Source organism: Carcharhinus amblyrhynchos, chromosome 23 (genome assembly GCF_965287045.1).
Source record: "Carcharhinus amblyrhynchos chromosome 23, sCarAmb.v2.hapA, whole genome shotgun sequence".
In the NCBI taxonomy this organism is placed as follows: Eukaryota; Metazoa; Chordata; class Chondrichthyes; order Carcharhiniformes; family Carcharhinidae; genus Carcharhinus; species Carcharhinus amblyrhynchos.
The window spans coordinates 46,971,504-46,989,061 of NC_137346.1; the positions used below are offsets into that span (position 1 = coordinate 46,971,504).

The 17,558-nt window shown below is 46.0% G+C and overlaps 1 protein-coding gene across 1 annotated transcript in view; it reads left to right on the plus strand.

Moving 5' to 3' along the window:
* The window catches only part of LOC145357589 (uncharacterized), a 254,877-nt gene extending 237,703 nt beyond the window's left edge, over positions 1-17,174 (plus strand). Inside the window, exon 3 of the mRNA XM_080211066.1 lies at positions 16,231-17,174. Within this exon, the coding sequence (XP_080067192.1) occupies positions 16,231-16,966 (736 nt within the window). The 3' untranslated portion in view covers positions 16,967-17,174. The remainder of the gene's footprint in view (positions 1-16,230) is intronic.
* Positions 17,175-17,558: the final 384 nt, after the last annotated feature.

Consider the following 17,558-nt stretch of genomic DNA (forward strand, 5'->3'; position numbering starts at 1 on the left):
GAATACCTGGTTTCAAATTTCACAAGGATCACAGAGTGACAGGGTGTGAGGAAGGTCAGAGATATTTAGTCAGTGTTTCTGTTTGGAACCCCCAAATGCCCATCCAATTTCCTGTTGTAATTGTTTATTGTCTCCACTTCCGTAAAGTTAAAGTTTATTTATTGGTCAAAAATAAGGCTTACATTAACACTGCAATGAAGTTACTGTGAAATTTCCTGAGTTGCCACACTACACTGCCTAACCAGCACGTCTTTCAGACTGTGGGAGGAAAGCAGAGGAAATCCGTGCCAACACGGGGAGAACGTGCAAACTCCACACGGACAGTGACTCAAGCCGGGAATCGCTGTGTCCCTGGCGCTATGAAGCAGCAGTGCTAACCACTGTGCTACCGTGCTACCCTCCACTCTCATAAGCAGCGAATTCCAGGTCACTCCCATTTGCATTAAAATATTCTTCCTCACATCCTCCCCTTACTGAGAATCTTAACTCTGCAACCCCCTCGTCCTTGTCCCATCAGTTAGTGGGAATAATTTTTCTTTGTCCACCTTATCTCAATCTGTCAGAATCTTTTCCACCTCAATCAAATCTCCCCACATCCCCCTTTTGCTCCAACACGGGGAGAACAAACCCTGCCTGACGTCAACAATAAAGAACAAACTAACAGAATATATTAATATCTGAAATCAAACAAGAATATTTAATTTCAGTTTTAAAGACATTTGAATATATTGTCCTGGACAATAAAGGAATTGGAATAATCACCTTGGGTGTGGTTGAATGGAATATATCAATGTGGAATCCACCTTCATTCTGGTGAAATTCTGGAATATGTCGATTGGATGAATAAGTTAATCATTTTCTCTGGGAGATATTTGCATTCTTGTCCATTATTAGAAGGGGTTTCAGAAGAAACTGGGACAGAAAGACCAATAGGTCAGAATAGGTTTATTTCGAGTTTATATCGCATAGAAGAATCACAAAGTACCTGGAGTACTGTTTGCAAGAAATACATATAACCACTGTTAAGAGAATTTAAAATGTATTTTTGAAAAGTCTGTATTTTTGAATATTCTGTATTAAAACATACACCTTGGCTAATGATACTCAGCATTGATGGGATATAGCTATGTAAGAACCACCACATTTTTTGAAAACAATACAGCCACTGAATGTAGCAAAAAAAACACACATCAGGGTGGGCTCCAGACAGTACAACTCCCCCAGATAATTAAATGAACAAGAGCGTAGAGTTTCCAGATAAAGAGCTGCTCGGACAGTTTTCTGATCAGGAGATGTGAGGAGACAGTGGAACAGACCGTTTGAACTCTATGGATCTACGTATTCTTATGCTGTCAGAGAGTGAAATGTTATTGGCCAAGGTAAATGATCTATTCTAATCACGATTGGCTCACATGATTGGCTGGGTGAGAAGAATGGGCGGGCAAATGATTTTTGAAAATTGTATCGTTGTAATATTGGAAGCAATGCAATTTAAAATAGTTTGGGCTGTCTCAAATTGTTCTGCTATGTGCGTGGGCCAGGCCTGGGCAATAAAGTATGTCTTCAACCAGAATTACTCTCTCCATGAGTTGTTTGTATTTAGTTGAGTTGTAAATCAGTGAAAGCCAACATAATACCTGATCTCTGAAACACTCCAACATCCATGAACTTTGTTTTAAAGAAATCCACATTTGAAAGCTCGGGCACTACATGAAATATCAGCATCACAACAGGGAGAGATAAGGAAGACAAACACTCACTTTGATCTTTTCATCAGCACATCTGAGAGTTAAGAATGTGTGACATGATTTGGGGATACCGCAGTGAGTGTGCAGATGTGATTTGTTGCGTGTGGAAAACAGCAAGTCTAAATTCATGGTGAGATGGAGTGAAGAGTGGGTCCCAAACACACACAGCTACTGGAGACACAGCAGGAGATGAAATGGTTAATGTGGCCAGGGGATTGAGACAACACTGCGACACCATCAAGGCATCGACACGCACTCCAGAGAGAAACTGAGTTCCAAACTATCAGGATCCAATTAAACACACTGCACATGGACACAAAGTGAGGAAAATTAAAGTAAAATGGATATTATAGATTGGGAGAAATAATACTGAGTAAGAACTGTCCACAAGTTGGATCGGTTAAAGAGAGAGCTGGAGAATCTTTTACAAAGAACAAAAACAGGCCCTTCGGCCCAACGAGCCCACGCCGCCATTTTAACATTACCAGTACCCCCCCTCCACCCATGACCCTTATCTATGCTTATGGCATTCCACATTGAGGGAAACTAATTTAGGGACAATTTATTACCTCCAATCAGCCTAACAGCACATCTTTGGGGTGTGGGAGGAAACTGGAGCACCCGGAGAAAACCCACGCAAGCATGGGGAGAATGCGCAAACTCCCACAGACACCGGCCCAAATCCATGTATCTGCACAACAAACAGTGATAGTCACTGAGCTGTCGTCTTGCCCAGTAAATGGTCCAGTTTAAGCACACACTAATGACATGAAGCACTAGGCCAATCTCGCACATCCAAGAGCAGCCCCAGTATGACCCATCGCGTGTATGCCCCTCGTTGGACACAAGGCGGACCGACTTAAAACCTGTGAATTAAAAGAGAAAAACATTAGTATCATACCACATCCTTTTACATTACCAGGGACGCCCCAGTGCTAATGAACCTTATTTAAAACAATCTCCTATATCCTTCCATCTCCAACCCACTCATGTGCCTGTCTAAGTTACTCTTAAACAACTCCAGCGTGCCTGCCTCCACCACCTTGCTTGGCAGAGCATTCCATACCCCCACTACCCTCTGTGTGAAAAACCTCCCTCTAATATCCGTGTTATACCTCTCCCCCCTCACCTTAAGCCCGTGGCCCCTCGTACTGTGTGTCTCTACCATAGGAAATAGCTTACCGCTGTTTACTCTATCTATACCCTTCATAATCTGATATACCTCTATAAGATCCCCCCTCAGTCGCCATCTTTCAAGGGAAAACAGCCCCAGTTTGCTCAATCTTTCCTCATAACCCAGTCCTTCCATACCAGGCAACATCCTGGTAAACCTCCTCTGCACTCTCTCCAGGGTCTCAATCTGTTGCTTGGACCATCAGTCCTTATGTACAGTAACCTAGAACTCACAGTGCTCCTTCAGGAGAGGAAAAGATCGAGTAGATGTTACTGCAGGCAGGTCCTGAACAGAACTGGAAAATAATGAAGTGAAATTGAGTGCGGGGTCAGAGAGTTCGCCTCCCCTCAAGGTGTGGACCGGAAGAATCCTGAAGGACCCCAGACTTCAATGAACATTAAATTCTGTGCATTTATTTTGATTGTTACACTTCTCCTGTTTTTATTCCTGCTGTGATTACACTCTGGGTAAGGATGGTTGACAGGTGACAGTGTGAGAAACACAGCTCACAGTTAAACAATTTAGTCAAGTCAAGTTCTGAAGGAGCAAGATTTTATTTGACGTTCTTGCAAGACCGGGTGTCTAGCGAAATAGGCACACCTCACATAGATTTACAGCACATTTTATACCTTTTTTACAAGCATTGTGATGGCTTTGCAATGTGATGTTCTCTCCTAATTGGTGGTCCCTGTCCCATCTATGTGCTGACATTCTCCTATTGGCTCGAGGTGCCCTAAGTTCCTATCCCATCTAACAATGTCTCCTGTTATCACAAGAGTGCATTAGCAAACTCATCCATCTTATCCAATACTGTTACATATCCAGTTCAGATTGGCGGTAATCAATCCTTTGCCAACTTAATCACTGCTGTCCCAACTATCTCAGTGACCCCTTCCCCCTTTTATGCTTAGTTGTATAAACAACACATCTTGCAGGCCATTTGCTTTTTATAACGTGGGCCTCTTACATTACTGCAGGATGTGGTGTATGCTTCACTGCACATCACATCTCTGATGTTATCTCTACATTACAGGCAGTCTTTTTATTATCCCTAAGTATTGCTGTTTTAGCAGCATCGAACCTTATGTCCTATGTTTGTGACTAAACTCACAGTTGTTTCCATAAAGTGGGTTATCAATATGCCTAACAATATCCAATCTATTTGACTTCAAGCTATTTCTCTATGCTCTACAAATATATGTGTCAACAACATCTTTACCTATTGCTCACAACAGGATGGGAAATTGTGGTTTGGGTCTCCACTGACTAAGTGTTTTATTGATCTGAAAGGTGTAAAAGGGGCCAAACCTCAGCAGAAATGTAGCAGAGCTGAGAACAGACAACTTGCTGGGAAATAAACAGATCCCAGAGGACAGAGAAAACAAGAGTGACTTGAATTCTGCACAACACCTGAGTGTTGAGGTCACCATGTTTTGACTGTTTGGCAATGGGAACGCTGACTCCCTGTACCAGGGACAGAGTGTGGGGGAGACAATTGTTGGAGAGTTTGATGTGGTTTGGGTGGGCACAGATGGTTCAATGACAGGTTTTGTAATTGGTCCGTTCAGATGTTAGCTCAGCAATGATTGGGTGAAATCAGTCTCCATAGAGTTTGTGATTTAAAAATGATAAGAAGGGATTCTCCGAGCACAGAGATTTGTCGAGATTTTACAGATTGCATTGACTGGTGCCGTGGCATCGGGGGCAGAGCAGGGGGCATTTCCATGTAGATGGTTCTTCTACCCAGAGTGTAATGGTAATGCTGCTGTACTTTGATACTCCTGCTCAGACATTAGCCTGTGTCAGCTCTTATTGATACTGAATAAAATCTAACCACTGTCACCAATAAGAGTTATCACTGGGAATCATTTCAGAGTTTGGGAAAAGGGGAGAAAGGGTTAATTGACTCCCTGAACCCTACTTTCTAACATCGTCGAGTCAAAAATAAAATTTTATCTCCCTCTCTGGCCCCTTTGCCCATTACCTCAGAGATTCCTCTGTTAAAGAGCCTGCGAATCCCTCTCACCCACTTTCCCTAAAGTGCAGCAATCTCATCAAGAAAAATCCAGAAAAATTGAATATTTTTACTAATAAAAGTTTATTAATGAAACAGAACATGGCTAAAACAAACAGAAAATGACTTCAGATCAAAGACAACCAGAGGAAAAGGATATTCACAATGTTCTGGACCCAAATGGTTTCTCTGTAATCCATCTGTAGCCTGTTCCCTGCCCTCTTTGTGGAACACCTCCACCCAGTCCACAAGCATGACCCCTGACCTCCCGCTTGTTTGCCATTCGGATTCACCACTTTACTCTCACACTCACATTTCTGTCCTCAGCCTGCTGGAACGTTCCGGAGAAGCCCAACACAAGCTGGACAAACAGCCCCTCATCTTCCAATGAAGCACTTTACAGCTTTCTGAACTCAACATTGAGTTCAACAACTTCATACCCTGAACTCTCTCGTCCGTTTTGATTTTCTTGCTGAGTGCGAATCTGCATCTTGTTTTCATGTTTTTTTTCCAAAGCTGTCCTTTATTCTGCCATTCACACTTACTCTGCACCAATACTTTGTTTCTTTACTACAATACCTCTCCCTTTGCCTTTTATTCCAGGACATTTTTCTCTACAGATGCTGCCAGACCTGCTGCATTTTGCCAGTTCTTTCTGCATTTATTTTAGGTCTATCTGTGGTGATAGGAAAAACACTATTTACTGTCTAGGGTAAAATAAATGTTCATCAGCTTCTGTGGATCATTTCAGTGGAAATGTGCTCTCCCAGGCTCAAAGAGCATCAGCCCACTGGAAGCAGAGTTGTGAGACCGGCCAGTCCAGCAGAAAGAAACTCTCCGACCCTCCCACTTCACCCACTGTCAGAATGAACATGGTTCAGTCCCGGATGTGATTAACAGCAGCAATAACAGAAGAATCCAACCCCTGTGAACTTGTGAACTCGCTGGTGTCTCTGCAGGGGTGTTGACTGATTGAATCTCTTCCCGGGTGTTGACTGATTGAATCTCTTCCCACACTGAGAGCAGGTGACTGGTCTCTCCCCACTGTGAACTCGCTGGTGTGTCTGCAGATGGGATAAGTGAGTGAATTCTTTCCCACAGTCAGAGCAGGCGAACAGTCTCTCCCCGGTACAAAATTGGTTGTGTCTCACCAGGATGGAGGAATCTCGGAATCTCGTCCCACAATCAGAGCGGGTAAATGATCTTTCCCCAGTGTGTACTCTCTGGTGTTTCTGCAGATTAGATGAATATGTGAATCCCTTTCCACACTCAGTGCACAAGAATGGTCTCTCTCCAGTGTGAATTTGTTTGTGTCCCAGCAGGTTGGATGATTGAGTGAATCCCTTCCCACAGTCAGTGCAGATGAATGATCATTGTGTGTGAACTCACTGGTGTGTTCACAGGTGTGCTAACTGAGCGAGTCCTTTCCCATAGTCAGAGCAAGTAAACGGCCTCTCTCCAGTGTGAATGCATCAAAGACTTCCCAGTCTTGCTGGGGTAATGAATTCCCTCCCACATTCCCACGGTTTCTCCTTGCAGTAGGTGTTGTTGTGCCTCTCCACGTTCAACAATCAACTGAGGTGTCCACACACACCTTTATTGGGACTGAGGGTTATAGATAGGCCTGGTAGGTAGGGATAATGATCAGCGCAATTGTGGGCCGAAGGGCCTCTTTGTGCTGTAGTGTCCTATGTTCACACAACATGTGCCGTGCCTTTCCTGGCTCCAAACTAATCAACTGGTTAAAGATGAAACACTCAGATGCATGTGTGTCTCGGTGTTTTTCCAGACACACTGATGTTTAAAATCCTCTGTTGCAGACAAAATAGACAAACAATTCTCCCACGTTCAAAGGCTGATGATGTTCAGGTCCTGATGAATTGAGAGACTCTGTCAGATGTTGATGAGAAATCTGTCTGTAAATCCTCACCTTCTGATAACCTGTAAAAGGAGATACAAAATTCATCAGTCAGTACAGGATAGAAATTCAAAATAGACAATTCTAGTTTTTATGGAACATTCTTTCCCCTCTCATTTGGTGCAGTGGTTAGTGCAGCTGCTTCACAGAGCCAGGGACCTAGATTCAGTTCCCAGTTTGGGTCACTGTGAGGAGTCTGCGCGTTCTCCCTGTGTCTGTGTGGATTTTGTCCGGGTGCTCCAGTTTCCCCCAACAGAAGATGTGCTGGTTAGGTATATTAGCAATGCTAAATTTTCCCTCAGTGAACCTGAATAGTGTACTTACCTGTGGCAACTAGGGGATTTTCATAGTAACTTCATTGTAATGTTAATGTAAACCTTGTGACACTAATGAATAAAAAAAACCCAAAATCTGAAAATCTCTGTCTCACTCCCTCCATTCTCACCCTGCTGTATCAAATATTCACCCTCCACATTCTCATCAATGAGTGAGTCGTGCCAGCCCATAGATACAAGGTCCCGGAGTGAGCCATCCAAACATTTTAATTTAGTAAATGTACATATCTTTCCAGATGCACAATTAGCTGTCTGGAAAATGTTCAGAGAGTACTGTATTATTTCAATTATAGATAGAGTGGGGGTGTGTGAGGAAGAACCTTATTTAGACAGCAAGTGGGCGCAATCAAAAAAATCACACCAGTGCTGGAAGTGAAGAAGAATTTGAAATAACTTGGTTTGGGTATCTGAAGGAAATAAACTTGCAAATGAAACCGACTGACTGAGGGGGAAATGGCACTGATTGCATTGTCCGGTAGAGTTGGTATGGATACGAGTTACTGAATGGAATCCTCTTGTGCTGTGACTACTCTGACAGGGAGGGAGGGGGGTTGGGGGGGGCAGGCACCTGGGTGGACAATAGGGAGTGTGAAACTGAAGCTCAGAGTCAGCACCTTCAGGGAAGGAGAATGAATTAATGTTACAATCAGTAGGGAGGAAGGAGTGTGTGGGGACAGAGTTTTATAGTTTGAGAGGGAGAAAGATTTTAGAATCATGGAATCTATGACACTCTCTCTGTGTATGCATGGGGTTCCTCTGGATGTTCCACATGGACAGTCATCCAAGGCTAAGATCAAACCCAGTTTGCTGTGGGCAATGGTCTGTTTGAGGTTGTGTGGTTATTCAAAGGCAAGAAGCCTCAAGTTGCCTTCAAAGAACTGTATAGTTGTTTATGCAAACTACCCAGCCTTCAGGAGAACAGTGACCACAACACACACAACCCTGCCACAGCAACCTCTGCAAGACATGCCGGATCATCGACACAGACGCCATCATCTCACGTGAGAACACCATCCACCAGGTACACGGTACATACTTGTGACTCAGCCAACATTGTCTACCTGTTATGTCCAGTAAGAAGTCTCACAACACCAGGTTAAAGTCCAACAGGTTTATTTGATAGCACAAGCTTTCGGAACACTGCCCCTTCGTCAGGTGAGTGAGTTCTGTTCACAAACAGGGCATATAAAGACACAAACTCAATTTACAGAATAATGATTGGAATGCGAGTCTTTACAGGTCATCAAGTCTTAAAACTACAGACAATGTGAGTGGAAAGAGGGCTAAGCACAGGTTAAAGAGATGTGTATTGTCTCCAGACAGGGCAGTTAGTGAGATGTAGCAAGCCCAGGCAAGTTGTAGGAGTTACAGGAAGTGCGACATGAACCCAAGGTCCCAGTTGAGGCCATCCTCATCATCGATATAGATGTGTGTTCAAAGATGTGTGGGTTAGGTTGATTGGCCATGCTAAAATTGCCCCTTAGTATCCTGAGATGTGAAGTCAGAGGGATTAGTGGGGAAAATATGTAGGGATATGCGAGTAGGGCATGGGTGGGATTGTGTTCGGTGCAGACTCAATGGACCAAATGGCCTCTTTCTGCGCTGTAGGGTTTCTATGATTCTATGCCGTCATCTCACGTGAGAACACTATCCACCAGGTACACGGTACATACACTTGTAACTCAGCCAACGTTGTCTACCTGATACACTGCAGGAAAGGATGTCCTGAGGCATCATATATTGGGGAGACCATGCAGACACTACGACAACAGATGAATGAACACCGCTCAACAATCACCAGGCAAGATTGTTCTCTTCCTGTTGGGGAACATTTCAGTGGTCACGGGCATTCAGCCTCTGACCTTCGGGTAAGCATTCTCCAAGGCGGCCTTCACGACACACGACAGCGCAGAGTCACTGAACAGAGACTGATAGCTAAGTTCCGCACACATGCGGATGGCCTCAACTGGGATCGTGGGTTCATGTCACACTATCTGTAAGCCCCATGACTTGCCTGGACTTGCAAAATCCCACTAACTGGAGACAATACACATCCCTTTAACCTGTGCTTAGCCCTCTGTCCACTCACATTGTACCTTTAAGACTTGATTACCTGTTAAGATTTGCATTCCAACCATTATCTTTGTGTCTGTATATGCCCTCACTTACCTGATGGAGCCTGAGACTCCAAAAGCTTGTGCTGCCAAATAAACCTGTTGGACTTTAACCTGGTGTTGTGAGATTTCTAACTGTGCTTACTTTAACTTTACAAATATCGATTGGAAAAGCTATAGTTCAAGCACGTTAGAGGGGTCAGTTTTTGTCCAATGTGTGCAGGAAGGTTTCATGACACAGTATGTAGATAGGCCAACAAGGGGTGAGGCTACATTGGATTTGGTACTGGGTAATGAACCAGACCAGGTGTTAGACTTGGAGGTAGGTGAGCACTTTGGTGATAGTGACCACAGTTCGGTTACGTTTACTTTAGTGATGGAAAGGGATAGGTATATACCGAAGGGCAGAAGTTATAGGTAGGGGAAAGGTAATTATGAGGCTATTAGGCAAGATTTAGGATACATAGGGTGGAGTAGGAAATTGCAGGGGCTGGGAACATCTGAAATGTGGAGCTTATTCAAGGAGCAGCTACTGCGAGTCCTTGATAAATATGTACCTGTCAGGCAGGGCGGAAATGGTCGAGCAAGGGAACCGTGGTTTACTAAGGAAGTTGAATCTCTGGTGAAGAGGAAGAAGGAGGCTTATGTAAAGATGAGACGTGAAGGCTCAGTTAGGGCACTGGAGAGTTATAAATTAGCCAGGAAGGAGCTAAAGAGAGTGTTAAGAGCTAGAAGAGGACATGAGAAGACTTTGGCAAATAGGATCAAGGAAAATCCTATAGCTTTCTACAGGTATGTCAAGAATAAAAGATTGGTTAGGGCAAGATTAGGGCCAGTCAGAGACAGCAGTGGGAAGTTGTGCGTGGAGCCTGAAGAGATAGGAGAGGCACTGAATGAGTATTTTTCGACAGTATTCACACAGTATTCAGTGTAGTCGAGGAGAATACTGCGATACCAGGTAGTAGACTAGACGGGATTGAGGTACATAAGGAGGAGGTGTTGGCAATTCTTGAGTGTGTGAAAATAGATAAGTCCCCTGGGCCGGATGGGATTTACCCTAGGATTTACCCTAGGATTCTCTGGGAGGCTAGGGAGGAGATTGCAGAGCCTTTGGCTTTGATCTTCATGTCGTCATTGGCTTCAGGTATAGTGCCGGAAGACTGGAAGATAGCAAATGTCGTCCCCTTGTTCAAGAAGGGGAGTAGAGACCATCCTGGGAATTATAGACCAGTGAGCCTTACTTCTGTTGTGGGCAAAGTTTTGGAAAGAATTATAAGGGATAAGATTTATAATCATCTAGAGGGAAATAAATTGATTAGGGATAGTCAACACGGTTTTGTGAAGGGTAGGTCATGCCTCACAAACCTTATCAAGTTTTTTGAAAAGGTGACCAAAGAGGTGGATAAGGGTAAGACAGTTGACATGGTGTATATGGATTTTAGCAAAGCGTTTGATAAAGTTCCCCATGGTAGGCTACTGCAGAAAATGCAGATGCATGGGATTGAGGGTGATTTAGCAGTTTGGATCAGGAATTGGCGAGCTGATAGAAGACAGAGGGTGGTGGTTGATGGGAAATATTCAACCTGGAGTTCAGTTACAAGTGGTGTACCTCAAGGATCTGTTTTGGGGCCACTGCTGTTTGTCATTTTTATAAATGACCTAGATGAGGGTGTAGAAGGATGGATTAGTAAATTTGCTGACAACACCAAAGTCAGAGGAGTTGTAGACAGTGAGGATGGATGTAACAGTTTGCAGAGGGACACAGATAAGCTGCAGAGCTGGGCCAAGAGGCGGCAGATGGAGTTTAATACGGAAAAGTGTGAGGTGATTCACTTTGGTAAGAATAACAGGAGTACAGAATATAGGGCTAATGGAAGGACTCTTAGTAGTGTTGACGAGCAGAGAGATCTCGGGGTACATGTGCATAGCTCCCTGAAAGTTGGCACCCAGGTTGATAAGGTTGTTAAGAAGGCGTACGGTGTGTTAGCTTTTATTGGTAGAGGGATTGAATTTTGGAGCCGTGAGGTCATGTTGCAACTGTACAAAACTCTGGTGCGGCCGCACTTGGAGTATTGTGTACAGTTCTGGTCGCCGCATTATAAGAAAGATGTGGAGGCATTGGAAAGGGTGCAGAGGAGATTTACCAGGATGTTGCCTGGTATGGTGGGAAGGTCTTATGAGGAAAGGCTGAGAGGCTTGATTTTCATTGGAGAGAAGAAGGTTACGAAGTGACCTGATTGAGGCATACAAGATGATCAAAGGATTGGATAGGGTGGACAGTGAGAGCCTTTTACCTTGGATGGTGATGGCTAACACGAGGGGACATAGCTTTAAATTAAGGGGTGGTAATTATAGGATGGATATCAGAGGTAGGTTCTTTACTGCCTGCAGCAGTTGTGGACTCGCCAACTTTAAGGGCGTTCAAATGGTCAGTGGATAGGCATATGGATAATATTGGAATAGTTTAGGTTAGAGGGTCATTAGATTGGTTCCGCTGGTCTGTGCAACATCGAGGGCCAAAGAGCCTGTACTGCGCTGGAATGTTCGATGTTCTACCCCAGTCCAATACCGGCATCTCCACGTCTGTGGGAGGAAACCAGAGCACCCCGGAGGAAACCCACGCAGGTACAGGGAGAATGTGCAAGCTCCACATAGACAATGACTCAAGCTGGAAATTGAACCTAGGTCCCTGGCTGTGAGGCAGCAGTGCCACTGTGCCGCCCAAATGCAGAATCTCTCTCCATGCCTTAACAGATACATATACACAAAAAAAACTCCCCCCCCAGACACACCCCTCCCCCCTCAGACAGACACGCCCCTCCCCCCTCAGACAGACAGACACGCCCCTCCCCCCTCAGACAGACAGACACGCCCGTCCCCCTCTCAGACAGACAGACACGCCCCTCCCCCCCGACAGACAGACACGCCCCTCCCCCCTCAGACAGACAGACACGCCCCTCCCCCCTCAGACAGACAGACACGCCCCTCCCCCCTCAGACAGGCAGGCACGCCCCTCCCCCCCGCGCAGACACGCCCCTCCCCCCCGCAGACACGCCCCTCCCCCCCGCGCAGACACGCCCCTCCCCCCCGCGCAGACACGCCCCTCCCCCCGCGCAGACACGCCCCTCCCCCCGCGCAGACACGCCCCTCCCCCCCGCGCAGACACGCCCCTCCCCCCGCACAGACACGCCCCTCCCCCCCGCACAGACACGCCCCTCCCCCACCGCAGACACGCCCCTCCCCCCCGCACAGACACGCCCCTCCCCCCCGCACAGACACGCCCCTCCCCCCCGCACAGACAGCCAGATTTGGTCCACTCTTATTTCTGTCTCACTCACACTGATTCCACTCCCTCTCAGGTACACAGTAAACAAGGATATTTCTAATTCTCTCACACACTGATTCCAGTCCCTGTCCCCAGGCCGCTCACTGTCTCTCTGACCCTCTCAGGCCGGTCGGACACTGGGATCCGCGCCGGCCCCTGACCCACAACTGCGCATGTGCGGAGCCCCCCACCCCTGACCCTAGGTGTTGACCAATGGGAAGAGTTGGAGGACCGGAAGGATTCTGGTCCTCCAGCCAATAGGAGCGCGGGCTTTGTGTGAATGAGGATTGAGCTTCAGACAGACTCAAACTCCCTCCTGTCTCCAACATCTGTGAGTAAAACACTTTCTTTCCCCCCCTTCCCATTTCTATTCTCATTCTGGGGGAAACTGGGGACCTGCAGCAACTGAAGGGAAAGGAAGTGAATCCAGGGAGGGAGCAGACTCTGGAAAGGTTGGCCCAGGTCTCTCTCTCTCTCTCTCTCTCTGAAAGACATTGACAGCCTTTGCTCCCTCAGCCTGACACATTTATTGGTCTGGATAAAAGGATGGGCTCTTTCCTAATGTTCACAATTAAAGGACTGGTTTCCCCAGGGGGTGGCTGACATTTAGCGGGACAGTACATACATAAGAACATAAGAAATAGGAGCAGGAGTAGGCCATCCAGCCCTTCGAGCCTGCCCCACCATTCAATAAGATCATGGCTGATCTGTGGTGTCTCAGTTCCACATTCCCGCCCTCTCCCCATAACCCTTAATCCCCTCTCTTATCAAAAACCTATCAACCCGCGTCTTAAATATATTTAGCGAGGTAGCCTCCACCACTTCAACGGGCAGAGAATTCCAGAGATTCACCACCCTTTGAGTGAAGAAGTTCCTCCTCAACTCTGTTCTAAACCGCACCCCCCCTTTATCTTGAGGCTGTGCCCCCTAGTCCTACTGTCCTTTCTGAGCGGGAAGAGTCTCTCCACCTCTATCCTATCCATCCCATTCATCATCTTATACGTCTCAATGAGATCTCCCCTCATTCTTCTAAACTCTAACGAGTACAAGCCTAGTTTATTCAGCCTCTCCTCATAGTTCAATCCCCTCAACTCCGGAATCAGCCGAGTAAACCTCCTCTGCACTCCCTCCAAGGCCAAAATATCTTTGCGCAGGTGCGGCGACCAAAACTGCACACAGTACTCCAGCTGCGGCCTCACCAATGCCCTATACAGCTGCAGCAAGACCTCCCTACTTTTATATTCAATCCCCCTCGCTATGAAGGCCAACATCCCATTCGCCTTCCTGACCACCTGCTGCACCTGCAGGCTGGGTTTTTGCGACTCATGCACAAGGACCCCGAGGTCCCTCTGCACTGTCGCATGCTGCAGTTTTTCGCCACGTAAGTAATAGTCCTTCCTACCATTATTCCTACCAAAGTGGACCACCTCACATTTGCCAACATTAAATTCCATTTGCCAGTTCCTGGCCCATTCACCCAGCCTATCTAGATCCTTCTGCAGACTCTCCACACCCTCCGCACAATTTGCAGTTCCACCAATCTTGGTGTCATCAGCAAATTTCGACACCATACACTCGGTTCCCTCCTCCAGATCATCTATATAAATGGTAAATAGCTGAGGCCCCAGCACCGACCCCTGGGGCACTCCACTAGTCACCAACCGCCAATCCGAATAGCACCCATTGACCCCCACTCTCTGCCTCCTATTTGACAACCAGTCCTCTATCCACGCTAACACCCTACCCCCAACTCCATGTCCCCTGACCTTCTGCAATAACCTCTTGTGAGGCACCTTGTCAAACGCCTTCTGAAAATCAAGAAAGACCACATCCACCGGCTCTCCTCTATCCACCGCCCTAGACACATCCTCATAGAACTCCAATAAATTCGTCAGACACGACTTCCCCTTAACGAAACCGTGCTGCGTCTGCTGTACCAAACAATTCTCCTCAAGATGCCTTGCTATTTTCTCCTTGATCACGGAGTCTAACATTTTTCCTACAACAGACGTTAAACTAACCGGCCTATAATTCCCCACCTTTTGCCTGGCACCCTTCTTAAACAACGGCGTAACATTAGCCGTTTTCCAATCTTCCGGCACTTCCCCGGAATCCAGTGACGTTTGGAAAATAATCACCAAGGCGTCCACTATCACCTCTGCCATTTCTTTCAGAACCCTCGGATGCATTCCATCCGGTCCTGGGGACTTGTCCACAATCAGTCCCTCCAGTCTGTCGAGCACCGCCTCTCTAGTAACAATAATGTCATTCAGGCCCTCCACTCCTACCATCTTTCCATCGCTAACACACTAACACAGTAAATTAATACAGGACAGAGATATGTCTGGTGTTGTTATATGGTAGAGATTACATATTAGAGATTAAATAATTAGATGTATTAATTATAAATCTGTCATAAAATAATTTCTTATTTCTCATTTTGTAATATAAATACTGTCGCTACTTCATATATTTCCAGTTATAGAGTCATGACAAAACAGAAGAGTCCATTCAGTGACTCGAGTTCATGCTGACTCTGTCGAACAATCAAATCAGTCCCATTCCTCTCTATATCCCCATTCTCTCTATATCCCTGCAAGTTCCCCTCACAGTGCCAGGGACACAGGTTCGATTCCTGGCTTGGGTCATTGTGTGGAGTTTGCACGTTCTCTCCGTATCTGCATGGGTTTCCTCTGGATGCTCCGGTTTCCTCCCACAGTCCGAAGTACGTGCTGGTTTGATGCATTGACCCAAACAGGCGCTGTAGTGTGGCAACTAGAGGATTCTCACAGTAACTTCATTGCAATGTTAATGTAAGCCTTATTCCTGACCAATAAATAAACTTTCTTTTACTTCCTACAACTCACCAAAGTTATTGTGCAAATGTACTTCTCCACTTCCACCATCAGCTTACAGAATGATGTCTGAAGTTCTTCCTCATACACCCCACTCTATCTCTAATTAACATGTACTTAACCCTCAATTAAACATTTCTTTGCAGCTAAGTGTGCATCTGGAAAGATATATGTACATTTACAAATACCTTCCATTACCAATTTTCAGTGTCTGTCTCCTGGACCTTGTTTTGGTGAATCAGGATAAATCATTACTTCTGGACAATTGGGAAACTGAATATTAGACACAGCAGAGTCAGAATGGAGGGAGAGGAAAGTATATACCATAGAAACTAGAATTGTCTGTTCTAAATTTCCATCCTGTACTGACACTTACTTTTGTAAACTCCTTTTACAGAATATCAGAAGATGAGGATTTACAGACAGAAATCTCAAATCAAGCATCATGTCAACATCTGACAGTCACTCAATTCACCAGGACCTGAGTGTCATCGGCCTTTATCTAGAAGGAGGTGTCTTTCTCTGTTCTGTCTTCTGCAGAAGATTTTAAACATCAGTGTGGCTGGGAAAGCACCGAGACACAAACACACACCCAAGTGAGTGTGTTCCAGCTTTAATAGTAACAGTTTTAAAAAACAATTCCCTTTGGAGCCAGGACAGACCCTACCCGTGTTGAGTGTGTGAAAACCTCATTTGGTTCTTCAACATGGAGAGGCAAAGGGCCATGGGGAAACCGTGGAAATGTGATGAATGTGGGAAGGGATTCATATCCCCATCGATATTGGAAATTCATCGACACAGTCACACTGGGGAGAGGCCGTTCACCTGCTGTGTGTGTGGGAAGGGATTCAGAAATTCATCCAACCTGCACGCACACCAGAGACTTCACAGTGTGGAGAGGCCGTTCACCTGCACTGAATGTGGGCAGGGTTTCAAACGTGCATCCACTCTGCAGGATCACCAGCTAGTTCACACCGGAGAGAAGCCATTTACCTGCCCTATCTGTGGGAAGAGATTTACTCAGATATCTAATTTACGGAGACACCAACGAGTTCACACCGGAGAGAGGCCATTTACCTGCTCTGATTGTGGGAATGGATTCAGGGATTTATCCACCCTGCTGAATCACAAGCGAGTTCACACTGGGGAGAGGCCATTCACTTGCTCTAACTGTGGGAAGGAATTTGCTCAGTTATCCAGTCTGCAGACACACCAGCAAGGTCACACTGAGGAGAGACAATACAGCTGCTCTCATTGCACAAAGAGGTTTAGATGGTCATCCAGCCTACAGAGACACCAGCGAATTCACACCGGGGAGAGGCCATTCATCTGCACTGAGTGTGACAAGGGGTTCAGACATTCAAATACCCTGAAAATTCACCAGCGAGTTCACACTGGGGAGAGGCCATTCACTTGCTCTCAGTGTGGGAAGGGATTCACTCATTCATCCCATCTACTGAGACACCAGCGAGTTCACAAGTGATGACAGGGGTTGGATTCTGCTGTTAATCACATCCGGGACTGAACCATGTTCATTCTGACAGTGGGTGAAGTGGGAGGATCGGAGGGTTTCTTTCTGCTGGACTGGCCGGTCTCACAACTTTGCTTCCAGTGGGCTGATGCTGTTTGAGCCTGGGAGAGCACATTTCCACTGAAATCATCCACAGAAGCTGATGAAAGCTCTGATGAAGGGTCATCTAATCTCAAAACATTGTCTGTATTCTCCCTGCAAGATGCTGTCAGACCTAAGAACATAAGAACATAAGAAATAGGAGCAGGAGTAGGCCATCCAGCCCTTCGAGCCTGCCCCGCCATTCAATAAGATCATGGCTGATCTGTCGCTGCTCAGTTCCACTTTCCCGCCCTCTCCCCATAACCCTTAATCCCCTCTCTTATCAAAAACCCATCAGCCCGCGTCTTAAAAATATTTAGCAAGGCAGCCTCCACCACTTCAACGGGCAGAGAATTCCAGAGATTCACCACCCTTTGAGTGAAGAAGTTCCTCCTCAACTCCGTTCTAAACCGCCCCCCTTTTATCTTGAGGCTGTGCCCCCTAGTCCTACTGTCTTTTTTGA